This window comes from Magnolia sinica, chromosome 7, assembly GCF_029962835.1.
Source record: "Magnolia sinica isolate HGM2019 chromosome 7, MsV1, whole genome shotgun sequence".
Taxonomy (NCBI): domain Eukaryota; kingdom Viridiplantae; phylum Streptophyta; class Magnoliopsida; order Magnoliales; family Magnoliaceae; genus Magnolia; species Magnolia sinica.
In genome coordinates this window covers 10,377,252-10,404,860 of record NC_080579.1, presented here as the reverse complement: position 1 = coordinate 10,404,860, position 27,609 = coordinate 10,377,252, and the positions used below count along the sequence as shown (strand labels likewise).

The following is a 27,609-nucleotide window of genomic DNA, read 5'->3' as shown; positions in this document are numbered from 1 at the left end:
GGTTTGACTAGTCGAGCGTCGGTCCGTTGGAGAGTGAAGAAGAAATGAAGAAGATGAAGCATTTTTTCCAATTTTAAGTGATTCACGCGATTCACGACTGGTCGTGGATGTACACAACCGGTCGTAGCACGACTGGTCGTGTATACTCATGACTGGTCGTGTACTGGCCAAAAAATCTGATTTCAAGCAATATATACAAAATTTGAAATCTAATCAAGCAAATATATACAATATGATACAATAGGCATAAATACTCATTTTAAAATACACATGCCAAGATCAAATTTCATTTTGTTAAACCTGCTTTTGTCGAGAGGTTTAGTGAAAATGTCAGCATGTTGATTCTCGGTAGGGATATATTAAAAAAATATAACCTTTTCTTCTACTAATTCTCGAATATAATGAAATCTAATGTCAATATGTACGAGAATGCTGAATTGGATTTTTTGAAATATTTATGGCACCGGAATTATCACAATATAATAACATAGAATCCTATTTAATTCCATAATCACTTAACATACGTTTCATCCAAACTAGCTGTGTACACACATTACCAGCTGCGATATATTCAGCTTTAGCTGTTAAAAGTGATATAGAACTTTGTTTCTTACTAAACCAAGAAACTAAACAGTTTCCAATATAAAAGCAACCACCACTGGTTGATTTTCTATCATCAAGATTACCAGCCCAGTCAGCATCCGAGTACCCAGTTAATTGAACACTAGTCTCATGTGGATACCAGAGATCGAGATTAACAGTACTTGCGACATGTCGCATGATCCGCTTAACAACAATTAAGTACGACTCTTTAGGATTAGACTGATATCTAGCGCAAATGCTAACACTTAGAGCGATATTGGGTCTACTAACAGTTAAATATAGTAAACTACCAATCATACTCCGATATAATTTCGGATCCACATTTTGACCTTTAGAATCTTTTGAGAGTTTCAAAGTTGTACTCATAGGAGTATCAAAGTTCTTACCATTCTCAAATCCAAATCTGTTAATTAAATTCATAGCATATTTATATTGAGAAATGAACATTCTATCAGGTTTTTGTTTTACCTGCAACTCAAGGAAATAATTCAATTCCCCAACCATGCTCATTTTAAACTGAGATTTCATCAAATCTACAAACTCAATAGTCATGTCAGTACAGGTAGATCCATAAATGATATCATCAACATAAATCTGTACTATTAAAATATGATCATTGTGTTTTTTAATAAACAAAGTCTTATCAACACATCCCATTTGAAAATTATGGCTTAATAGAAACTTTGTTAGTTTCTCGTACCATGCCCTAAGAGCTTGTTTTAAACCGTAAAGTGCCTTTTTAAGGTGATACACATGATCAACATTTTTGGGGTCTTCAAAACTCATCGGTTGTTCAACATAGACTTCCTCATGCAGATCGCCATTTAAAAAAGCACTTTTCACATCCATTTGGTAAATCTTAAACTTTCTAAAACATGCAATGGATATAAAAAGTCTAATTGATTCAAGACGTGCTACTAGTGCGAAGGTTTCATCAAAATCAATGCCTTCAATTTGAGTGTAACCTTATACCACTAGCCTAGCCTTGTTTCGAATTATATTTGCAAGCTCGTCAAACTTATTTTTGAAAATCCATTTGGTTCCAATGATGTGTTTATCTTTAGGTCTAGGTACGAGATACCAAACATCATTTCTCACATTAGTTAAGTTCTTCTTGCATCACAACAATCCAGTTTTCATCAGCAAGAGCTTCTTTTACGTTAGATGGTTCTATTTGGGATGTAAAACATACGTAATTACATATATCCTCAAGTTGTCTACGGGTACGAACACCAAACACCAGTGAGAGGGTTTTCAAGAATCTGTGTGGTTGGATGATCTTTAACAATCCTCAGTTCAGAATCAGTCTGATTAGATGAAGTATCAGATTTATCAATTACTAATACTTCATCATTATCTGAACTTGAGACTGGTGTGTTTAAGTGATCATCAATGACTACATTGATAGACTCTTGAATCACACCGGTCCTTTTGTTCAGAACCCTATAAGCTCGACTATTTAAAGAGCATCCTAAAAAGATCCCTTCATCACTCTTCATATCAAACTTTCCCAGATTTTTTCGATCTCGTAAAATATAACACTTGCTGCCAAAAACTCGAAAGTATTTAACAGTAGGCTTTTTATCAAACCACATTTCATAAGCCGTTTTATTATTACCTTTACTAGTGTAAACCCGGTTAATAATATAGCAAGCTGTATTGACTGCTTCAGCCCAAAGATTCTTAGAGAGCTTCATACTATTCAACATGACATTAGCCATTTCTTGAAGTACTCTATTTTTCCTTTTAACTATACCATTTTGTTGTGGAGTTTTGGGTGCTGAGAATTCATGTAATATTCCCTAATCGCTATAGAACTTCTCAAAACCACTATTCTCAAATTCAGATCCATGATCACTACGAATCTTACTGACTTGAGAACCTTTTTCAGTTTGAACCCTTTTGAGAACCTTTTTTACTTCTTCAAGGGTTTCTGATTTATCCCTTAAGAAGACAACCCATGTATATCTGGTAAAGTCATCTACTATTACTAAGATATATCTTTTGCTACCTCGACTTTCTGTCCTGGTAGGTCCTACAAGATCCATATGGAGAAGCTCGAGTGGTCTTGATGTGGTATCGAAATTCACCTTTTTGTGTGAGTTCCTCATTTGTTTGCCAATCTGGCATTCACCACATATTTTATCTAATTTTTGTAGTTTGGGTAGACCTCTTATAAGTTCCCGTTTGCTCAATCTATATAGATTTTGGTAGTGTACATGTCCAAGACGTTTGTGCCATAAATCAGTCTCGTCTGTATGGACCATATAACATGATTGATTAGATGAGCTGGATTCGCTAATAATATAACAGTTTTCAGACATTCTACGTCCAGTTAGTATTACTGAACCTTTGTTGTTTAGAATCTCACAGCTTTGATTAGAAAATCGTACACTGTAATTATTATCACAAATTTGAGATATGCTTAGAAGATTATGTTTCAGTCCTTCAACATACAAAACATTTTTAAACAAAGGAAGGTTATAGAGTTGAACCGTACCTTGGCCCATAATCTTGCAATTGCTTCCATCACCAAAAGTAACTAATCCATTAGTCATATCTTTAAGATCGGTGAATAAAGCCTTGTCGCCTGTCATATGCCTGGAGCACCACTATTTAGGTACCACTTTGAAAGGCTTGTTGCTTTGAAAGCGGTGTGGGCAACCAAGCAGGCAACCTTAGGAACCCATTTCAGAACTGTTTTGGGTTTAGGAGTATAGGTGGTCTTCTTCTGTCTGTTGTTATAAGAGTTAGATTTTAAGAGCTCCTTGAGTAGATCCACCATCTTTTCAGCTAGTGGCTTTCTGTTTTGATTTTTGAAGTTGACATAGCTGCTTTTAGTTTTTTGAAAAGCTTTTGAATTTTTAGAAAAACCTTGACTAGTATTTTTCCCTTTTGAGTTAGAGGACTCTCCTTTCACAAACACAGGAGGAGTATTCTTTTGTTTAGGAGGAACTTTTTCATCATAGCCTAACCCTAATCTGTCGCCACATTTTCTAGATCCGGATAAAAGTTTTTCTAACTTTGGATCTCCTTGGGCATACCTCCATGTATCCTTTAAACTCAGAAGAGAAGATACTTCATTTTTAAGTTTCTCATTTTCAGATTTCAGATTTTCAATCAGGGAGGTTTTGAATTCTAAATCGCATTTTGATTTTTCAAAACAATATGAAATTTAGGATTTTTCTAAAACAAGAGATTCAAAACATTCTTTGAGTTTAAAAAACTTTTCTTTTTGAAGTTTAAGTTTGACAGCAATTTTACAACTTTCCTTGTATAAGGCATTGTAAGCATCTTGAAGATCATCTTCATTTTCATAATCATTATTCATATTTTTTTCGCTAGTTGAATCATTATGATCTGAAAAAGTGAATTTGGCTAGGGCTTTAACTTCATTGCCCGACTCGGTTTCAGAATCTTTTGATTCAGAAGAAGCTTCAGAATCAGACTATTCATCCCAAGTAGCTAACATACCCTTCTTTTTTGGTTTGTCCTTTTTAGGACACTTGTTTGCTAAATGCCCATATTCTTGGCAGTTGTAACATTGACTGTCTTTTAAAGACTTCCAAGTTTTAGATTTAGGCTTTGATCTTTTCTTATCATTTGATTTTTCAAAATCAACCTTCTTTTTACTCTTGAAAATCTTGTAAAACTTTTTCGTTAAAAGAGCTATATCATCTTCAGAATCAGAATTGTCTTTAGAAGATTTAAGAGCGATAGATTTACTTTTAAGAGCTTTAAAATTTAACTCATAGGTTTATAAAGAACCAACTAGTTCTTCTACCCTCATATTATCCGTATCACGAAGTTCTTGGATCGCGGTTACCTTAGAGTTGAACCGTTCAGGAAGTGAGCATAGTATCTTTGCATACACTTTACTTTCTGAGATTTTATCGCCAAGACCCCACATTGAGTTTACAATGTCATTTAATCTAGTGTAAAAGTCCATAAATATTTCATTTTCTTCCATATGAATTTCTTCAAATTTGGTTGTGAGGAGTTGGACTTTAGATTTTTTGACAATTGTAGTACCCTCGTGTGTCATTTCTAATATATCTCAGGCTTGCTTTGCAGTATCATAGGATATAATTCTTTTGAACTCATCCGGTGATAGTGCGCAAGTGATTGCATTTAGTGCTTTTGCATTGGCACTACTCTCACTTTTCTGAAGAGTGGTCCAAGAGAAATAAGGAGTTACTCTCATTGATTTTGAACCATCGATACCAGTCACTTCAGTGGTAGGTGGGTTCCATTCAGTCACTGTGGCTTGCCACACACTCTTATCCATTGATTTGAGGAAGATCCTCATCCTAGCTTTCTAATAGGCATAATTAGAGCCATCAAAGGGTGGAGGCCTAGTGACTGATAAGCTATCAAAATTTGATATCTTTTTAAATAACTTAGATCATTAGCTTAGGAAATAAATCCAAATAAAAAGCAATAAGAGCGAGCTATTATGCTTTGATACCTCTTGAAATGGCTTAGCTATACGTCCTTGGGGGGTAAATAGGACAATACCAAAATAAAACTTTAATAGCGGAATAAAGAAATATAGATAACCAAATAAACTAAATCAAATCACAATGCTGAAATAAAAGTAGCCTCTCTAAACAAGAATTGAGAAGTTAATATGAATTCAGTTCTGAGGACAACCTTACACCGTAAAAACTAAGGGTTTATGGCAGGACAACCTTATTTCTAGAACGTCCTTTGTATCAAAAACTCAAATCGGAGAGGAATATATAAATAGCAAGGAATTGACATAAATTGCAGGAATTTAAAACTAAATTATTACAACATTCCCACTGTGCTTGAAATGTAAATTTTACAACATTCACATCCATACATACATTCCACAAATCTGAATGAAAAGAGATATAAAACTTAAGCAATCATTCAAACCACAAGACAAAGAATTATAGTGGTTCGCCTGTGTGTACACCAACTGTTCAACAACAGCCACACAATGCTACTCCACTCCTAATATCCTCACATAGGGGATATCAGCGTTCACTATCAAAGATAGGTTTTCCAGGTTCACCCAAAACCTTCATAATTGTGTTTTTCTCCGTGGGCTTACACAATTAAAAAAAACCCCTCTTCTGAGTTTTCCTGGCTCTCCTCAGATAACCAATACAATGAGATTTTTTTTTTACAAATCCCAAAAGAAAACCAAATGAAAGTAAATTATACAAACGTAAAATACCTGAATTTCTCCTTCGTTGTAGCAGCCCAGAAGAACCAAGTCGGAGTAGAGATTTGAATGTCAAAGTTCAATGTCTAATACTCACTTCATAATGGTTCTAGGTTCTAATAGATTTTAAATTAAACCAAATGGGGTGTAACTCTATTTGATTTTGATTCCAAGAAAACGGAATACAACAATTCCTCTTTTCAAATAAGATTGGAATATAGGAACAAAATTAAAAAAGAAAAGATAAAGAGAGAGAATATTAAATATACACACTTAGCTTAAAATGGAGCACAGACTTATCTCTTAGAAGACCGAATTAAATTAGCTTGAATTTCATTGTTTTATTCTGAGATTCGTGCTCTATTTAGAGGTGAGTAAATCACGTCTTCGACTGGTTTAAAGAACTCTACGATTGGTCGTAGAACCAACAAATATTTAAAAATTCGGGCGCGATAAGATCTGGCAGTTTCACGACTGGTCGTAGGTAGTCTACGACTGGTCGTAGGTCTCCTTCGACTAGTCGTAGGTTGCTCACGACTAGTCGAAGCTACGAATTTCAATACTGTACTTTGAGTCGTAGGTCTACGACTGGTCGAAGAAGTAATCGACACTGTTCATACGACTAGTCAAACAGTCCCTAAGACTAGTCGAAGCCTAACAGAAAATATCTAAATTTTGTAACAAACTTACGACTGATCTATGAAATTCTTAGATAGGTCGAAGCAGTGCTAGGACTAGTCGAACAAAGTCCAGGACTAGTCTTAGAACAGCCTAAACTCACTTATATAAAACATATGAATTGTGTATCCAAAATGGCCTACTCTAAAGGTCAAGCTAAGGTCAGTCATACCTCAATAGTGAAGTAAGGACATTGAAAATAGAAGACGAGAGACCTTTGAAAGTAGTGAAGCTTGAAGTCTTGATGTAGTTCAAACTTGAAAGTTTCTTGAGATCTTGAGGTTGAACTTAAAAGCTTCTTGAGATCTTGACTTGTGAACAGTGCTTGTCAATCAAAGCTGATCTTGAGTAAAGTATTGTTCTTCACATATGCATGCTTCATAACAGTGTCTTTGGCACCACAAATTTGACAACAAAAAGGGGCTATAAACTATAGCACTTACAGGATAGGATACCATAGTCAATTGAGTGGGCCCTACATTAAAAAGGAATTATTCTAAAATTTTGTGGAGGATAAAATCAAGATCAATTATTTGATTTCTATATGAATTTCAGATTTTGGAAATTTTATTAACCATAGGTAGAGTTGTACACGAACTGAGTTAGCTCGGTTAGCTCACTCGACTTGACTGGAAAAAGCTCGATTCCAGTTTCGAACCGACTCGAATCAAACCAATTTGGTGACTCGGTTATTTTGATATTGATGTTGCTTAGCAAGTGTTTGATGAAATGACTCAACGAAGTGTCGGCTGGTGGTGAGGAAGGTATGGATATGAAACAAACACCCTTGTATCTTGGTTTTTATGTTGTCTACTGAGTGTTTGATGAAATACCTGTAAACCGATGCTATTGTTTTACATTATGTGAGAAATTGAAGGTGCACTCCATGTGTTTGAGAAAATGCCGCAGAGGCTCGATCTTAGGTCGAACTCAACTCGAAATGGCCCGAGCTGCTGACCGACCGAGTCGAGCCAAGTTTGAACTAGGGTCAGCTAGTGGTCGTGTCAAGTCGAGCTGTGCTAAACTCAACTCGGTTCTAGTCGTGTACAACTCTAAAAGGTGGGCTGATTGCACAAACATATGCCAACAAAAATGAATTTGAATTACTATTATTTAGGTTATTTCAAACCGATTGAACTTGAGGTAACATCTCAAAATCCACATCAACATATTTCAGCTGGTGAGTTATCTTAACATATTTCCTCTCTGTTATGACTAAAATATTTGTATGATTGCTTTATTTACTGCATTCTTTAGTATGAATTGCTTTGTTGAATTTGTCTAGCTAAGTTGAAACGCTATTGTTGAACCATGATAATATATGTGATTACTTTTAATATGATTTATCGATCATTCTCATCTCATTCATTTGCATCATGCATAACATTCCTGTGCTGATTCCCAGTGGTACACCTTGGAAGACATATGGGTACTTATAGTACCAGGTCCTAGGCAAGCATCCCTAGATGCCCACAATGTGTGAAGGCCTACCAAAATGGTGGAAGCCTACCCCAAAAGGGGAGATGTGGGTTGATGGAATCCAATTCAAGCAAGTAGACGGATCAACCCACTTGATGCATTCACACATCCATGCATCTTATAACATTCATACATTCCTATTTTAATTATGACGTGCATGAACCATGATGGGTTCACTCACTGGGCCTAGTCAACTAATGTTATATGAATGAAAAAACTATACATATTTTGTAAAAGATGAAATGGTTGTTCAATTCCTAGGACATGAGGTTAAATCAGCGGATGATCCACGGGGCAGTGACCCTATCTTGAAGAAGACACATTGAATGCATTGAATGACTAACATATTGGGCTTGAATTATTGTTAAAGTCTATTGATATACATCGATACACCATGGCTTAGCTTTTAGAGAAATTGGTTGTTTGACATGGTATTAGAGTGGAATGTCCTATATTCGTATGGAGTGAGTATCCCTCCGAACTCCATTATTAGGCCTCTGCTTTGTGATTTTCACCTCTAAAAGATATGAAACATATGGGTTGAACGATTTTAAATTCTTTTGATTGTTTGATGTGTGTGAATGGTTAAGATGATTAATAGAATGCGCAATGTCTTGATGAGTGAATGAGCATGTGAACTTAAAAGTATATTAATTGTGAGCCTATGGGAAACCAACATGAATACTTGGTTTAAGTAATGTACTATTCTTGGTTTAAAGTATGTGTTATGTACGAGTCATAGCCAGTAACTCCAGTCTAAGGGTGCACACTCTTTATTCAAATTGCTAAGGGTGATAGTGAGCCTCATGGTCAGGGCCTTGCCTAATCTCCACTCCCATAGAGAACCTTTGAACGTCATTCCAATGAAGTGTTTATGTCACCTAATCCGCTCCTGTAAAAACCCTTTGAACGCCATTCCATCGAAGTGTCTATGTCAAGAGAAGATGACAGGGGAGGGCATTTAAGTAATTTACTGAATGAGAATGGTCTATATTAGCAGCCATTGTTAGAGAGAAATACACCCTGAGAAAGATCAGTGCATTCTTATCAAAGTGAGAAAAATGACCACGATGAAGAATAGATTGGCTCTCTCGGTGGGGTGCAACTCCCCCAACACCCCATACAAGCTGCATGGGTGCTATAACGACGTGCAAACCATGCAGACTCTGCTCACTAACCACTTCGGCTTCGCGAAGGAAGACATCAAGATCATGATTGACAAACCAAACTGGCCGGATAAGCCGACGGGGTACAACATCATGATGGCGCTTGTACGGATGATCTATGAAGCTAAGAAGGGAGACACCTTGTTCTTCTTCCGTGGGTCAGGGACGCTGGTTGAAAGCCCTCAGAACGGTAACAGTCCAGTGATAGTCTCTTGCGATATCGATACCATCAAGGGTAAGAAATGTTCCTAGACTGGGCGTATAGTCGGCCTTCCACCGTCCATTCCCAGACCACTCATATAGTGTTATTGTCTATGAGAGGTAGTGAACTTCCTTGATATCCATTCGGGAATATAAGGTGGGTGATTGGGTATACATGGAATGATGGTGTATAAATGATCTCTCTCTCTCTCTCTCTCTCTCTCTCTCTCTCTCTCTCTCTCTCTCTCTCTCTCTCTCTCATGTTTTAGAGTTCTAGATCATTGAGACAACTCCCTCAACTTAAGAGCACAGTCGTTGAGTCAGTGGCCAATTCTCCTTTTGAATGTGGACCGTTACTATATTTCTGTTATTTGGTCACTGATCAAGGGGTCAAGAACTTCATATATTCGAGATTTTTGGGATTTCAATTATCAGTTATTGGACCATTGGATAAACGGTCTGGATGAAATACCCACTGCCCACGTGTATGGTATATATCCTACACAACCCGAATCCCCTGCAACGATCCGGTTGTGGCGCACACACGAGCTCTGTGGTGCCCAACATGTTATGCGTGTGACTGTGTCTTCCTATGTTCACCGTTCATCTCAAAATGCAGCCCTATCCAAAACTAAGATGGGCCACACCACCCCCAGCTGATGAACGGATTGGATGGAATATACACACAAGCGGATTAGGTGAGACACGGATCTACCGAGATGGGTGGGACCCCTGACTGTGGGGCCCACTTTGATGTATGTGCCTTAAAGCCAAACCGTCCATCAGTATGGAAAGTTCATTTTAGTGCATGATTCCAAAAATGAAGTAGACCTAAATCTTATTTGGACCATACAACAGGAAACAGTAGTGATTGAATCCCCACCATTAAAAACTTCACGGGGCCACTGGAATGTTTATTTTCCATCCAACCTATTGATAAGTTCACAAAGATCTGGATGAAAAGACCACAGAAATATCATCTTGATCCAAAAATTTTGTAGCCCACTAGAGGGTTTTAACGGTAGATTACCATTGTTTCATGTTTTACGGTCCACCTGAGATTTGCTTAATTTTTTACGTCATGCTAAAAAATGAGCCTTCAATATACGGATAGATGGCGTGGGCCCCACAATCAGGGGTGGTCGATCCGACATCTCACCTAATCCGCTCCCCATGCAAACCAATGGCATGGTTATCAGCCTCTCCCTATTTCCGCGTGTCTAACGTAGGTGATCTAACCTGATAGCGGATTCTTTCGTTGCATTTAGAAATAAAAATACTTTTACTAACTTGAAATACTAATCCCCTTCCAGACGATGAATTTCGTATTCCGGCTTCTAGTCGACTACTTATCGAATGGAGCAACCTTCACTTTCCTCGCTGACTCATCCCATAGTGGCGGCCTCATTCTCGACGCAAAGGAGCAGAAGATTCTCCGTGCACGAGAGCCTGGAAAAGATTGGGAAGAGAAATACCGCCCAAAAACCTTTCCCATTGATGTCATCTCCACCATTCAATTTTTCAATATCGGCTCTTCCGACATTTCCGCTCACTTATCGAATGTTTTCGGGACTCAGGTCACTGCAAACTTCAGTTCAGCTAACTCCCTATCCGGTTGTCCACCGTGTCCCGCAGACAACAGAATCCTGCTCCGCAACTGTCCACCGTGTCCCGCAGACAACGGAATCCTTGAAGGTTTGGATATTAGTAGTCTATCTAGTTGTTTTCTTCTCTGAGCATATAACACGTAGTCTACGTACGTGTTGTCTAGCTGTTGTATGGAATTGTAGATGTATTGATAAGATTGTTGTTCACAACTCCAAGGAGGCAGGATCGCCATGTGGGAATAACTCTGTGAGAACGAGGTCATATCCACAGGGAATGAGAATACAGTTTAGAACTAATCTAAATCTAACTTGGTTATCTGGATTTTTATTACAGTGAGATAAAAAGTATTTTGAATAATAAAGATAAAAGACTAAGGATCTAAGAATCCACCTATAGCAATCTCAATATTAATCTACTTTTAAAAAAAAAAAACAAAAAAACAAAATATTTCTTCATTGATAGAAAATTTCGTAGTTACATAGACTGATTCGCGAGATCACGGGAGAAAAAGAACCCAATGACTCCTATCATATCAAAACAGACAAAAAGACACGAAAATCATCTACAATGTCTATCTACAGGCCGCGGCATCTCTAACCGCTCCTAGGCCCGTCTTGTTAAGGAAAATCATCCCTCGGATCTTAAGGGGAATGTCCAGCAAATGCTCAAAAACCAAGAATGACTGAGAGTCACTCCCCCGCCTGGCCAACGCGTCTACAGGGGCATTGCCTTCTCTGAAAATATGCGCGAACTCAACCCTTCCTCTGTTCTTTAACCTGTTTATGCGGTTTATCCAGTAGCTCCATTTCCAATTTGCTTGAGACATCCCATTAAGAGTTTTCACCATGTGAAGCGAGTCAAATTCAATGATGATCTGGTTGAAGCCTCTGTCTTGGCCCCACTTTAGTCTCTCATAAACCACTCGCCATTCAGAGTAAGAATTCGTGTTGGCACCAAAACCAAAAGAGAAGGCAAAAAGGAATTATCCCCTATCTCCTTTACAAATTCCCCTGCCTCCAGCTGCCCCCGGATTATGCCTAGCAGAACCATCCACATTTATCCATACCCATCTAAAACAAGGTCTGATCCACCTCACTATTTCAACCCTGGAAGGAGGAGAACGGCTGCAAGAGAATAACTGCCAGGCTGAACTGTTGGACATTGATTGCCTTCCCAGCTGATGAGGGGCAGTAACCTCTGTCATCTGATAGGGGACCGTGCTAGTCTTCTCGGTAATCAATTGGATCCACCAATGGATGCACCGAAGAATTCCATCGGAGCTGACGTTTTTGCCTTCAAAACGAGCTACATTTCGCGACTTCCAAGTCTCCCACAGCAGAAATCCCGGGGCAAGGTTTCTTAGGAGATTTGAATTTCGACTCCCATGCAAAGCACCCCACCATTGCATCAACCTGGCTTCCACCGAAACCACCGAGCAGACCTTGATATTGAATTTCTCTCCTAGCCGACTCTAAGTCCGACTGGCCACCTCGCTATCCAAAAATGGGTGCTTGATGGATTCCATAGCAGGGCCAGCTATCTCATTGTTGCTGCAAGAGGTACATTTGGACGCAAGCTCGATCCCATGACGTTGGACAGCTTCATCAACAGGTAGAGCTTTGTTCAGCAATTTTAAGAGGAATACAGAAATTCTGGGCGGCATGAGCTTGTGCCACACCCAGCAAGCCCATTCTTTATGGGCTCTAATAGGTCTGTTAGCGGCCCACGCAGACTGAACAGAGATGGTACCTGACGCAGATAATAACTAGACCGGCACGTCTGGCGTTCACTCCCCAAGTGCAGGGTTGTGATGTAGTAATAAACTCGGTGAGACCAAGGTCGAATCCCAAGGGACTGATACCTGTACGTAATTTGAAACTAAGTAGAGCTAGAACTAGAATGAGATGAAATCTAAATCAAATATAAATTGATGAATAATGGTGAGAGATTAATGTAAAACTTAAGAGAAATCAGAGATAAGAAACTAGGGATTCAGAGGATCCACTTGTAGAGATTAGAGAGATCTTATGCCTGCTTAAAAAATTATGGAAATTAAACTGAACTTCCTCTGATATAATTTTAAAGAGATGAAAAGTATATGAATTAGAATGGATTCTATCACCAAACCATGCCCAGGAGACAAAGCAAACAACAGAATTAAACTAATTACCAACCAATCAACATGCTATGAAGGTTAGGAAGGGTACCGTCATCCGACCATGCCCAGGAGACGATGGTGAACAATAGGGCTTCCTGACATCATAACATAAAAAGGAGAAAGAAATACTTAAAGCCATTGCAGATCTATTGTAATTTCAGTCACAACAGACCATTAAAGGCTAAAAATATTCCCTTAATAATCAAACTAAAATCAATTCAGTTCACAAATTAAAATTAAATTAACAACATAAAATAGAGTCTCCCATCTCACTACAAGCTTCACCTCTTAGCCCTAGCTAAGAGGTTTAGCCAGACATGATGAGGCTATAATCTCTAAAAAAATTCATAAAAGAAAAGACTAAAGAAGAAGAAGGGAAATTAGAACCCATCTCTGCCTTGTCTCTCTTCTTGCTTCACGTCTCAGCCAAGCTCCTTGAATCCCACTTTCCTCCCTTACCTTCCCTACCCTCTCTTCTCTTTATAACACAAACAAGTCGGTTAGTGAGAACTTCGGCATAGAGAGGCAGTGGAGATGGCGTCTTCTTTATGCACAGCAGGTGTGGACGTTTTACGCATCAACAACACAAGATACGTGCGCTGGTTCTTCATAGGGCCCATAATTGCAGTCGATGGAAAAATCTACTTCGTCCATTGGATGCGGCTCAAAAATCTAGTCAGATATGTTGATTTTGGCTCTGATTTGGTGTGGCCCACGGACTCTTCCTTGGTGACGTCTACCTGGCATTTGAATGGTTGAAAACCAATCGCCATTGTCTTTTTCAAGTCCGTCACCTAGGCGTGAATGAGATGGAATGAGGGACTCTCTTGGACGGTCTGGATCAAACTGTTGACGCACGGTGATGGCCCACAAGATTCGTCTACAGGCTCTGTTGCGAAACAGAGCCTGCGCATATAGCGCTATAATGGCTGGTGGATCCCAGATTGATGTCATGAGGAAAATCCACGTCGCCCATTATCTTTCCCTTAAAAAAACATGTTGAATTGATCGGTTTTGGATCCAAACCGTGGTGCCCCATGATATTTTCATTCCGCTGTCCATCTTGATGTTGAATGGATATTTCTTGTGATCGGGTGCATAGGACCAAAAGGTCACCTTGGTGAGGGTCCAGCCTCCCCTATGGACGTAATAGACGGTCCAGATTCTGCAAAAGGATGACGAGTGGGGCCCACTAGTGAAAAATGGACGGACAATGGCAGGACGCTATGTCCTTTCTTGATTTGGAGAAGATGGAGTCGGTCAGCATGTGCTGACCGACTTTGAGAATTTTAGTGCATGGCTAGTGCACTTGTCTACCGTGCACACATGATGTACATGAGGTCCTTTGAAGATGTTTGTGAGAAATCTGCTCCGTCCATCTATATTCTCATCTCATTTAACGCGTTGATACCAATTTTGAAGCATATCCAGATAGCAGGTGGGCCCAGAATCAACGGTTTATGGGCTGATCTATTAGTTGGGGCACTTCCATAGTGATCCGAGGGCTAAAATTTGAAATGTACGGTTAATTTATGTCCCCAATCCCATGTATGAAGTTTTAAGCCAATCAGATGGTGGGAACCCTGTGATCTTGCATTCTGCGCCAATTTCGGGCCTCTTTAACGTGAACGACTTTATTTCCTCGGATCCCTGGTGTGTAAATCCTTCAGTCTTAGTCCTCTGGAGTCTGTCCTCTGCTCTGATGACTCTAGAGTATCAAATCGATGCTTTTAATATCCTTTTTCAATCAACGCTCCTGATTTCATCCTGCAACAAAAATACAATTAAAATACTCCATCAAGCATTATCATATACGTAAAATCTGGCAATAATCAGGGTCTGATATGTAATATTTGACCCTCATCATCTGGACCGTCGGCTACACAAATTTCATGCTAGAAAACATGATTGATAACCTGTTGTGGTAGAAATTGAAACACAGTTGAGGAGGGAAGAGGCCCAGTTTTATCAAGAAAGTTATGCACCTGCAGCGAGGAAATAGCATCAGGAATCGATGTAGAGATCAGGTTTTTGAAAGCACTGAATCTCATCCACTTAACATTCCACAAGCTACATTCACCCTAGCCAAGGATCCATTGAGTATTGGCATCCATAAACGGCTGCTTAGAACAAATATTCTTCCAAAATAGGGAAGCGGCGTGCACAGTCTTATGGGTGGAGTTCTCCTCCAGATCACCCGCATATTTTGCCGCCATAAACAAGCCCCAAAGGCTAGAACTCCCCTTAAACCGAGCTATCCAAGCCATCTTGCTGCGGAACGCACTCACTGATTCTGAAAGATTGTGGATGCCCAAGCCTCCCTCTAGCTTGGTTTGAGTCACCATCTTCCAGTTTCTCCAATGCAATTTCTTTTTACCTTCTGACCAGCCCCAGAAGAAGTCCTCAAACCTTTTTTCCAGCGAATGAAGGACCTGTAATGGAATATGAGACGCAGCCAGAGTGTGAATTGGGATGCTCCCCAACATGTGCTTCAACAACACCACTCTTCCACCTTAAGAAAGGCATTTAGCTTGCCACCCACTGATACGCCCTTCAATTTTGTCCAAGAGATGTTGAAAGCAAGAGGCTTTAATTCTACCCACTGTCATTGGAACTCCAAGGTACATTAAGAGGCCTGACGATTTATAGATTCCTAGAAGCTCTTCAATCATTCTGACTCAGGCAATGAACAACTTAGAGGAGGCATAGAATGAACTTTTGTTGAGATTAATGACCTGGCCCGAGTCCGCTTGGAATCTATCAAGAAACTCCTTCACCCTATCGAGAGAGGCTTTGCCTCCATTAAGAAATAGTAACGTATCGTCTGCATAAAGGAGGTGAGAAACCTGGGGACACCCTCTAGGGATCTTGTACGGGTGGTAAAGACTAAGATCCATCAGATTCGAGAGTCCCCTGCCGAGGACTTCAGCCGCAATGATGAAAAGACTAGGAGAAAGAGGGTCACCCTGCCTTATACCCCTAGAGGACTTGAAGAAACCAGGCGTCTCTCCATTCACAAGCACCGAAAACCAAACATTTACCCAACAACCTTCCACCATGTGGATCCATCTAGAACTGAACCCGAACCAAGCTAAGACTTGCTTGAGGAAGACCCATTCCACTCTATCATATGCTTTCTCCATATCAAGTTTTAGAACAATATTATCACCCCTAACTTTCCTGTTAATCTCTCTAAATAACTCTTGAGCAACGGCAATGCTTTCTGAAATTGATCTGCCTTGGACAAATGCCCCCTGCTGAGGGGAGATAATAGAAGTAAGCACCTTACTGAGCCTTGTGGTAATAACACCGGCCATGATTTTATAGAAGCAGTTGCACAAGCTTATCAGCCAGAAATCTGAGAATTTGGACGGGGCTTCCATCTTGGGGATGAGACAGAGCAGGGAGCCGACACCACCCTTGGGATCTTCCCTCTTGAAAGAGAAACCTGGTAACCTTGAGCAATGCTGTCATAGGTTCCTGAAGAAAAGAGCTTAAAGAAGTGGCTGACAGCTGCATCCCTAATCTGCTGCTGCTCTATTAAAATCTGGCCCGAATCTAAGATGATTTTATGAATGTTAGCTTTCCTATGTCTCGCAGATGCCACTGCATGAAAAAAGGCTGTATTTTTGTCACCCTCATTCAACCAGTTAACTTTCGATTTCTGCTTCCAGAAAGTTTCCAAGAGGGCCTCCATGATGTGAAGATTCTCCACTGCTTTATCAAGATTAGAGTGAAGAGTCTCATTTGTGGTTGCATCACCCACAACCGTCCTCTGAATCTCAAGTTCCGCCTTAGCTAAAGCTTCTTCAATGAGCTTGACCTGGCTAAACACGTTTCCAAAGGTGTCTTTGTTCCAAACAATTAAGCCTGTTTAACTGATTTTAATTTAACCACCACATTTAGAAAAGGATGGCTAGAATGGACCTGGGCTCACGCAGATCTGATAAGAGGGAAGAACGTCTCATCTTAAGTCCACATGCGTTGAAACTTAAAAGGCTTTGGGCCAAAGTACATTTGTTGGGGGTTTTACAGAAGCAATGGAACATGGTCTTATGAGGATCTTGGCAAATGAAGAACCAGAAATGTAGGGAAGTAGGTGGCCCATCTTGTATTAATCAGAACTCTATCCAAATGAGCTCACACTATGGCCGTCCCTTACTGATTATTACTCCACGTGTAGCGACTTCCCGAATAACCCGCATCAATCAGCCCTACTGTGTTGATCGCAGTAGAAAATTCCTCAGCGCTCTGTCCACCTCCCTACGGCTGTGCCTTTCTAGATACTTGGGAATATCATGAAATTTTCATTATTCATAATAATAGTGCTTGGAATCTAGGTGAAACAATCCTAAATGACTAACACATTTTCACTAGGCATTTTGATCACCTAGTGTACTACATGAAACTTCAAGATTTAAGTTTTTACATGGAAATTCGAGTTCAAAATTTTTGCTAATTTCACCTAAGTTTTCAATCGGGTCCTAACATGCTCAGTCTAGGGTTAGAAGCTTACTCAAAACTCTATAATTCCTTCTCTAGTTAAATCAAGGTGCTGGAATTATTTTCTCTAACCTAAGGGACGTATTAGGAGAGTTCAGCTTGTGCTTCGTAGTACAATCCTTTAAGTTTAGGGAGTGTTTGTGTTGGATGTAATGTGCAATATGGTGTAAAGAATTTCCTACAATGCCTAAGTTCGTTTCACTTGATGAGTGTTGTGAAGATATCATTTCAAACAAAAGAAATAAAAATAAATAATAATTTAAACCTTGGATTTCTATAAGTGTTCCCTAGACGTTAAGTTCAAGGATTTTTTTTTTTTTTTTCCAGACCTTAAATATATCATACTTGGAATTTGTTTTCTTTTGGTGCCTAGGTGGTATTCAAATTTAGGTGACTATTCTAGTAATTTTTCATGGAGTTCAAAGTTCTTATCCTGATGTTCAAATGAGTCATCCTAAAATTTTAAAGGAGACCAAGGTTTCAACTTTCTGTGGAATTTATCATAAATCCGAATGGCATTTCTAACAAATTTTCTAAGGGGCCCTAGGGTTTGGTTTCTAAGTTCAAACAAGTAATAGTTTATAATGGGAATTTAAATTCAATTTCTACGTTCAAATAGCTAAACTTGAACTTTTCTACAGGGCCTAAAGTTTTGTGTCTCTATGTTCACAATTTTCATAATTCCTAAGTAATTCCAATCAAGTTTGAACGGCTATCGTAATGATTTCAAGGGAACTTAAATTTAATTTCTAAGTTCAAATAACTATACCAGAAATTTCCTTAGGGGCCTACAATTTGAGTCTCTATGTTCAAAATTTTCCTTAACTCTAAGGGAACTCTAATTAAATTCAAATGTCTTCCCTAAAAATTTTCTCTGGGGAACTAGGTTTGATTTCTGAGTTCAGACGACCAATAGTTCATAATTTGAAACCTAAATGTAGGTCTTTATGTTCTCAAAACTTCTCCTAGTCTAGTGGAGATTCACCAAAGTTCCAAATTCTATTCTAGCATCCTAAATTAAAACATTTAAGATGAGGATAAGTTTGTTTTCCCAAAGGCAAGGTTTGTCTAAACTCTCTCTAATACCATCTTGTAATACGCTGGTTCTCAAAACCTGAGGATTGTCGCTCCTCATTGAGAACCCGAGGGTGACGTCATGAAATGAAACTATCATTCATCTAATTACCAACACATTTCCTAACATCGAGAAATAACCACTGTACAAACTAATAAAAGAAGTTCAACATACGTGAATAAAAGTAAAGAAGTAAAGCAAGATCCCACAACAGGGGATTTTTAATTACAATTCTCAAACTAAACAAAATAAAGATAATGTCTGAAAGCATGAAAGTAAATAAGTCCTATATCCTCAGTTGTGCTCCAACGGCTCAACCGTATTGGCATACTGTACTTTCCTTCCATACTCCTCATTAGCTGCACTAGGGGTACCATCATAGGCGTCACCTGCCTCCATCATACCTGTATCTATTTGGTGCAACCATACTATTGGGTGAGTGAAAACTCAGTGGGAATTGCTCGCAAGGATTCATGTATATCATGTCATTCCAAAACAGTTTAAACCAATCATATTCAATCACAATGAGGATAATATAAACTTGAATGTATATGTATGGATGTATGAATGTATGCCCAAGTTACAATCTGGGGATGCATATCCAGCCCAAGGAGAACTATTCACCCAGAAAAATATTCAAAGATACGCCCAAGGAGAACTAGCCACTCGGAAAAGAACATACATGTGAGTGCGCCCAAGGATATCTCCTGAAAAAATACACGGGGTATGCCTGAGGAGTGTCTAATCTCGAAAAATCCTTATGAAAAGAAAGAGAGCCCAAAGTGACACAAATGCACATGCTCTGGGAGTTTAACTGAAGTAACGGGACTTACAGCAAATTTAAACAGAGTGTGGCTTACATTGAGCACTCGAAAAAGCTCATGTGTCATGCGTGGATGTCATGCACCATGATACTCATGTACACTCCATATGATTGACAAGGTTGCTTTCATAGGCACTGTCAAATATCATAAGATATCAACCATTAATGCATGATTTCAGTCATAGATTCACTTACATTTTTTTTTCTAGGTCCAAATGATGGCCCATAAACCTGTCATTTCAAGCATACTAAATTAGTGATAGATTCATTCTACTACATAAGAAAGGTGATGTTTCACACCTAGCATTCATTGTACAACTTATGAGATAAAAGGAATGAATGTATCATGGTTCTTTTCTATGTACTATGTCCAAAATGGGGCAATTTCTAGGATAGCATAGAGAATGCAAGACTAAACCCTAATCACATAATTATGAATTGTAGGGCTTGAATAGTAGAAGTTAATACAATATCCCATGTTCATCAATTCCAAATGGAAATCCAAAGAACTAAGTTACCATTTGTAATATTCTAATAATATATTAGATTCAATTTATAACTAAACTAGTATATACAAGGGGTTAATGGAGCAACTCACCATTAGAATAGAAGCAATATCTCTAACCTCTTAGTGCAACTAATAGCAGTACACATGTACATAAGTAATTTCAAATGGGGCATAATGAGCATAATACAATTCTTATAAGATGGATTAAAGTAACAAGATTCTAGACAATCCTACAGGATTATCAATGTCAATTCAAATCTAAAGAAACACAACTACTATTCACACCATTAAAATATCTTATGCAACTATCTTAGAAGTCAATGAAATGACGAAGCCATGTGGGATATCCCTCACCTTGGGTGGATGTTCCTCTGGACTTGAACCTTCTTGCGCAGTGAGTTTATGAGTTCCTAAATCAGGGTAAATGAGGATTAAATAAAACTCTAATACATGTAATGGGCCATGGGTTATTTAGAATTGTCCTCTCTTACTTGGTCTAAACTCGATTTAAGGAGAGTATCCTTCAAAGATGGCAGTTAGAAACAGCACCAGTACATGATATTATAAAATTCTAGTAAGTCATTGCAAGGTCCCAGCGAGTCAATACCGAGTTGACTCAGCTGAACACAACTAGTTGATTTTCCATTCCAAGAAAACTCACCTGTTGTATTAACTTGTTGCTGGGGTCTCGGATGTATAGTGAGTGCTTCATATTTCAGGTAAGGAGCATGCTTTGATTGTTTTTTTTTTTTTTTTTTTTTTAAGGAACTGGGCTGTTGCCCCCATTCATTAATCACATGGAATTTACATCACTTTAGGAGAGCCTCAATAAAATTGAGAGACTCGCCTACATATACGAAACGCACCAAAAAAAGGACCCCAAAAAAATAGGGAACGACTATACCATTGTAGTTCTGAGAGTTCCTAGTCTAAGACGGTCTAGGAAGATCAGTCCCTGTACATGAAGAGGACGAGAGGTTGCAAGGAGATGAATGGTGAGTGATTGACTGTTGCTACCTTCATGGGCCATGCCGTCTGCCGGTCCGTTGCCCTCTTTTTGGATATGATTGAAAATGAAAGTACCCGACTGCTTCAAATTGTTTATCCTGGCTAGCCAAGGGCCCCACCACCATGGGGTCGAAATCTTGTTAGAAAGAATGTCGACCACGATCCTGGAATCTGATTCCACAACTACTTTATATAACCTTCTTTCCAAACAAATCACCATTCCATCATGAATTGCACGAAGTTTGGCAAGGTTATTAGGTCCCACACCATACCCGGTAGCAAAGGCAAACAGGAAATCACCGTTATAATTTTGACAAATACCACCACCTCCCGAATTGCCAGGATTGCCACGAGCAGATCCGTCAACATTTAGTTTAGATACAGGTAGACAAATTGTTTATTTCAGAGGTTAATCACTGAGTTAACTCAGTTAGGTAATTAGGTAGACAACTAGTTTAGATATAGAACTATGACAAAGGTGAGTTTGGTTTCGATACCTGTTGGTCCTTCTTGAAGGTGTAGAGAGGCTGAATCAGAATGATATTCAAATCTGACTTGAGTCAGGGTTTTACCTGAAACGTGGATGAGTCATTAACTCAGTAACCATTCAACTTAGTCGATTCTTTCAACGATTTGGTGTGGTACCACTGCAGTGACCAAGATCGACTTGAGATGCTCGATGGTGCGGTTGTATTGGGGCAAACCGACCACTGTCATGGAGTCGGATCAAGGTCTTCACCCTGGAATGGAGCTGAGTCACTCAACTCGTGACTGAGTGTAGGTGACCGTGAACACAGTCGGCCGAGCAGATGGATTTCGCCTATAACTGAGGAAAGATCGACGAGGTTACCTGATCAGGGGCGTGGTATGAGCGTTGGAAGGGGTTTGATACGCCGGAAGTCAGGAATACCTCTCCCGGACCCGTTTCCGGTCCCTGTTTCGAGGCAAAACGGCAGCTGGGAATTTGTCTCAGCCGGTTTTCTTAGACTCTCTCTCAGCTTTCTCTTTCCACTCACCCTGCTTCTTTCCCTCTTACTATCTCCTTCCTCACCCTCAGCTTTCTCTCAGAAGCTGGACGACTCGAGCCGAGTCGAATTGCTACCAGGCCTGCAACTCGCTCAAGCGGCGTCCGAACTCTCTCTTTCTCTCTTACTATTTTCTTTCTTTTCTCCCTACCTTGGGATTCATCCTAACACGCGGCTATTTAAAGCCTTTCCGTTTCTGGAGGGTTCCATTGCTAATCACGAGGATTAGCGAGGAGAGGTCGCGAGTTAGCCAAGAATAGCTAATCGAACGGATCCCCCAAAGCATCAATCCTTATGCATGGATTTAAACGTTGTCCCTGATGGACTTTAAATAGGGTGGGCCACACGATAGACGGCTTGGATTAGGGTGGAGGCTGCTATCACAGAAAGTGGGTTCCACAGTCGGTTTGGAGAAGATGGCAGACGGTAATGGCTTTTTCTAGCTGGGTGGCTTATTCATAGATCAGGGCCGTTTGGATGGTCCTGATATGGTCTAAAAGTAGTGTGGGGTCCACCTCACAGTGAAAGGAAGGCTGTTGATTAAGGCAGCCGCTCAACAGGCGAGAAGTCCTCCGCCGCTTCAATTTCTCGTCATTTTATCAGCAACTTCTCAGCAAGTTACGAGATCTCTAGTAGCCCTAACTCCAACGTCCGAGATCTGCCCGTGAGAGGTTTCTAGAAGTCGGGGAATGACTAGGATTTCGCCAACTCTCGGAATGGAAAGATTCCTTCCGCACTTGGGCTGATGGCGGATGTATTTCCCTACATGGGATGCTGAGTTGGACTATACGCTCCATGTGGCTGGAATTTCTGAAAATCCTAGCCGATTGGATTTGCAAGCGAATCAGGGATGTGTGGAGTTTTACGAGCCTTCGAGTAGGTGGGTTGTTCCTTCATTCGTGTGGACGTGTGTACTCTATAACCGGAAATCTAGTAATGGTTTCAGTCAACGGTCCCAAATGAAGGAGATGGACGGTTTGGATCTTGTTACTAGGATCGGAAGGGTGGTTGTTTGCATCATCAAATGGTCGGTCAGGTTTGAACGCGAGACGGGCGGGAGAAGTGGAGAAATTCCACTTTTTTCTGGTTTCTAACGGGTCAGGTCTGGTTTGACTAGGAACGTGGTCTCATACATAGCGGGAGTACACTATTCGTGTACCAGCGTGGTTTAAAGGTGGGGTCCAGATGGTGATCAGAGAAAATCCACACCGTCCATTCTTCTTGGGTAGTCCATTAAAAGCCCTTGGCTGAAGATTTGTAGGTTCTGAAGTTTAAGTGGGCCACACAAGGAATCATTTGAGTTGTTTTATTGATCTTTATTAATTCAACGGTCGGATTATTCCCAATTTGAATATCAATGGTTAGGAGGGTCCAATGGACTACCTAACCAGAATGTCATGGCTAGGTTATGGATCGGATGGCCTAATACACATTTAAAATATGTAAAATTTTGAAATGTTTCAATCATATTTATCATCATCATCATCATCATCATCATTATTATTATGTTGTTTAAGTTGTTTAGGTGGGTCGTACCTCGATCCGAGCCATTTATTCATTTACCCAACCCCCTATTGGGCTTTTATTAGAAAGATTAGATTATTATTGTTTTATATATATATATATATATATATATATATATAAAAGTCGTCCATGAAATATGGTTATCGATTTATTAATAGTTGGATTTAAAATATTGATATCTTAACTATTTTAATTGTGGTTTGTGACTTATTAGAGGATGATGAATAACGTAGGTTATTTATATAATTAGACAACATACTAATTGGGAGTATAATAGTAACACCCAAGCACGCTAAAGTATGAGTTGTTACAATCTACCCCCCTTAAAGAAAATCTCATCCTCGAGATTTGATCACGTATATCCTAACTATTACCATTACATGTGGGAGAATCATCCAATGGTGTACCTTCTCTCAATCTATTTAGATGTGTATTTATGACTTAGATTCCTAAGAATTATAATGAAATCTTCTATCTTCGTATTAAGAACACTCAAGTCTTTGTGATCATGCCCAAGTGTCTATCATTACCTGGATTAAAGAGGCCCTTGTTTAGTTTCATCACTACTTTCATTTTCATTTTATTTTATTTTATTATATTATCATTATTATTTTATGTTAATTCATAACTATCTAGAGTAGAATAATCCGTCCTACTATCAGTGTTTGGGATAACATGTACCGATATTGTAGTAGATTTGAGCCTGATACATCAATCCTTTGCTTGCGCAGAATAGTGGATTTACTAGTATCACTTTCCAATCCTTGTAAATCTCGATCTGCTGCTTGATCAAGGCATTGAGATCATTGGGACTTGCTAGGATTAAAATTTGGATTAAACCGCATATGCTTTGCTTAAAACATGATTCCATCAGTTCGCGGTCCCGATTATTCTAGATACTTGGGAATATCATGAAATTTTCATTATTCATAATAAGAGTGCTTGGAATCTAGGTGAAACAATCCTAAATGACTAACACATTTTCATTAGGCATTTTGATCACCTAGTGTACTATATGAAACTTCAGGATTTAAGTTTTTACATGGAAATTCGAGTTTAAATTTTTTGCTAATTTCACCTAAGTTTTCAATCGGGTCCTAACATGCTCAGTCTAGGGTTAAAAGCTTACTCAAAACTCTATAATTCCTTCTCTAGTTAAATCTAGGTGCTGAAATTATTTTCTCTAACCTAAGAGACGTATTAGGAGAGTTCGGCTTGTGCTTCGTAGTACAATCCTTTAAGTTTAGGGAGTGTTTGTGTTAGATGTAATGTGCAATATGGTGTAAAGAATTTCCTACAATGCCTAAGTTCGTTTCACTTGATGAGTGTTGTAAAGATATCATTTCAAACAAAAGAAATAAAAATAAATAATAATTCAAACCTTGGATTTCTAAAAGTGTTCCCTAGACGTCAAGTTCAAGGATGTTTTTATTTTTTATTTTTGTCGAGACCTTAAATATATCATAGTTGAAATTTGTTTTCTTTTGGTGCCTAGGTAGTTTTCAAATTCAGGTGACTATTCTAGTAATTTTTCATGGAGTTCAAAGTTCTTGTCCTGATTTTCAAATAACTCATCCTAAAATTTAAAAGGAGACCAACGTTTCAACTTTCCGTGGAATTTATTGTAAATTTGAATGGCATTTCTAACAAATTTTCTAAGGGGCCCTAGGGTTTGGTTTCTAAGTTCAAATAAGTAATAGTTTATAACGGGAATTTAAATTCAATTTCTATGTTCAAACAACTAAACTTGAACTTTTCTACGAGGCCTAAAGTTTTGTGTCTTATGTTCATAATTTTCATAATGCCTAAGTAATTCCAATCAAGTTTGAATGGCTATCCTAATGATTTCAAGGGAACTTAAATTTAGTTTTTAAGTTCAAATAACTAAACCTGAAATTTCCTAAGGGGCCTACAATTTATGTCTCTATGTTCAAAATTTTCCTTAACTCTAAGGGAACCTTAATTAAATTTAAATATCTTCCCTAAAAATTTTCTAAGGGGAACTAGGTTTGATTTCTAAGTTCAGACACCCAATAGTTCATAATTGGAACCTAAGTGTAGGTCTCTACATTCTCAAAACTTCTCCTAGTCTAGAGGAGATTCACCTAAGTTCCAAATCCTATTCTAACATTCTAAATTAAAACATTTAAGATGGGCATAAGTTTGTTTTCCCAAAGGTAAGGTCTGTCTAAACTCTCTCTGATACCATCTTATAATACCCTGGTTCTCAAAACTCGAGGATATACTATGTGAAAAATGAAAAAAAAAGGACAGATTTTGAGACGGTTGTGGACTGTCTCTAAAATTCCTTAGTTTAAAGACGCTTTAGAGATGGCCGTAAACCGTCTCTAAAATTTTAGACGGCTCTCGACCGTCCTTAATATTGTCTTAAAATGTTGATCGTCCAAAAATCATTTAAGACGGTCAGAATCTGTAGTTAACTGCGGAGAAAAGATGGCTATCGACCGTCTAGAATAAAAGACGGTCTTTGACCATCTTATATGCGGTCATCTAAGATGGTTAAAGACCGTCTGCATTAGAGACGGTTATGAGCCGTCTTTTACTGGTAATCTGAGACTGTCAAGCACCGTCTGCATTAAAGACAGTCACTTGCCATCTTTTACTGGTAATCTGAGACTGTCAAGGACCCTCTGCATTAAAGACGGTCACTAGCCGTCTTTTACTGCTAATCTAATACCGTTAAGGACTGTCTGCATTAGAGACGGTCATTGGCCGTCTTTTACTGGTGCTCTGAGACTGTCAAGGACAGTCTGTATTAGAGACGGTCATTGGCTATCTTTTACTGGTAATCTAGGACTGTCAAAGACCGTCTGCATTAGAGACAGTCCTTAGTTGTCTTATAGCAGTCATCTGAGACCGTCAATGGCCGTCTGCATTAGAGACGGTCCTAAACCGTCTTTAATGCTCAGGTCAAAACTTAACAACAAAAAAATTATGAATTTCGAAAAAAAATAGTTGAGAAGCTTAGAAAAAATAATTAACAATGTTTAAGAAAAATTTAGAACTTGAAAAAAAAAAAAAAAATGTGATTTTATAAAAATCTAGATTTTGAAAAAAAAAAATTAAGAACTTTAAATAATGTTGATAATTTTGAAAAAAAAAAGATTTCGATAAAAAAATGATATTTTGAAAAAGAAAATATAAAAAATTAAACAAAATTGTGAAAAAATTGACAAATTGTAAAAAAAAATATTTTTAAAAAAAAAAGAAAACTAGATTTTGTATTTTGACAAAAAAAAAAAAAAGTTATATAACAAGATTTCGATAAAAAAAATGATATTTTGAAAAAGAAATTTTAAAAAATTAAACAAAATTGTGAAAATTTTGACAAATTGATATTTAAAAAAAAAAAAGAAAACTAGATTTTGTATTTTGATAAGAAAATTTGAAAAGTTATATAACAAAAGTGAGATTTTAAAAAATGATATTTTGAAAAAGAAAATTTAAGAAATTAAACAAAATTGTGAAAAAATTGATAAATTGTAAAAAAATATATATTTTATAAAAGAAAACTAGATTTTGTATTTTGACAAGAAAAATTGAAAAATTAGATAACAAAAGTGAGATTTTGATGATGTGTGGTATATCCTTGCCGCCCCTATGTTTCTCTAACCCATTTTTGGGCTGAGTATAAAAAATTATGTAGATTTAAATCTTAAGTGGACCACACCACTAGAAAGAATGATAATATAGTACCTCGCCATTAAAAATTATAAAGAGCCCATCGTAAGGTTTTAGTAATGTTTATTTGCAATCCAACTTGTTGATAATGTAAAGAAGATCTAGATGAAGGTAAACTACAAAGATCAAATTGATCCAAAACTTTTGTGGCCTTCAAAAGGTTTTTAATAGTTATTCATCATTGTTTTGATTGGTATGGCCCACCTGAGATTATTGAGTTCTTGTGATTTGAAATCACATCCTAAAATATGATGGAAAAATATATGGATGGTGTCGATATACATAAAATATATCAAGGTGGGCCCTACACGGTTAGAGTAACACCCATGAAGGAGTTACCTAAATAGTGAAATG

At 38.3% G+C, this 27,609-nt stretch overlaps 1 protein-coding gene across 1 annotated transcript; it reads left to right on the top strand.

The window, feature by feature from the left end:
- The first annotated feature begins 9,024 nt into the window (after positions 1-9,024).
- Positions 9,025-12,292, top strand: LOC131250543 (metacaspase-9-like). The gene is made up of 3 exons (XM_058250833.1): positions 9,025-9,321; positions 10,635-10,898; positions 12,107-12,292. Exons 1-3 carry the CDS (start codon positions 9,025-9,027, stop codon positions 12,290-12,292), a joined length of 747 nt encoding a protein of 248 aa, XP_058106816.1.
- The last annotated feature ends 15,317 nt before the right edge of the window (positions 12,293-27,609 follow it).

What these genes read in the sequence shown, in the direction of transcription:
- LOC131250543 (XM_058250833.1), top strand. Translation starts at nt 9,025, where the DNA reads ATGAAGAATAGATTGGCTCTCTCGGTGGGGTGCAACTCCCCCAACACC. An exon ending in CTCAGAACGGTAACAGTCCA is followed by an intron (nt 9,322 to 10,634) that starts GTGATAGTCTCT and finishes ATCCCCTTCCAG; the next exon opens with ACGATGAATTTCGTATTCCG. An exon ending in CGAATGTTTTCGGGACTCAG is followed by an intron (nt 10,899 to 12,106) that starts GTCACTGCAAAC and finishes TTGCCTTCCCAG; the next exon opens with CTGATGAGGGGCAGTAACCT.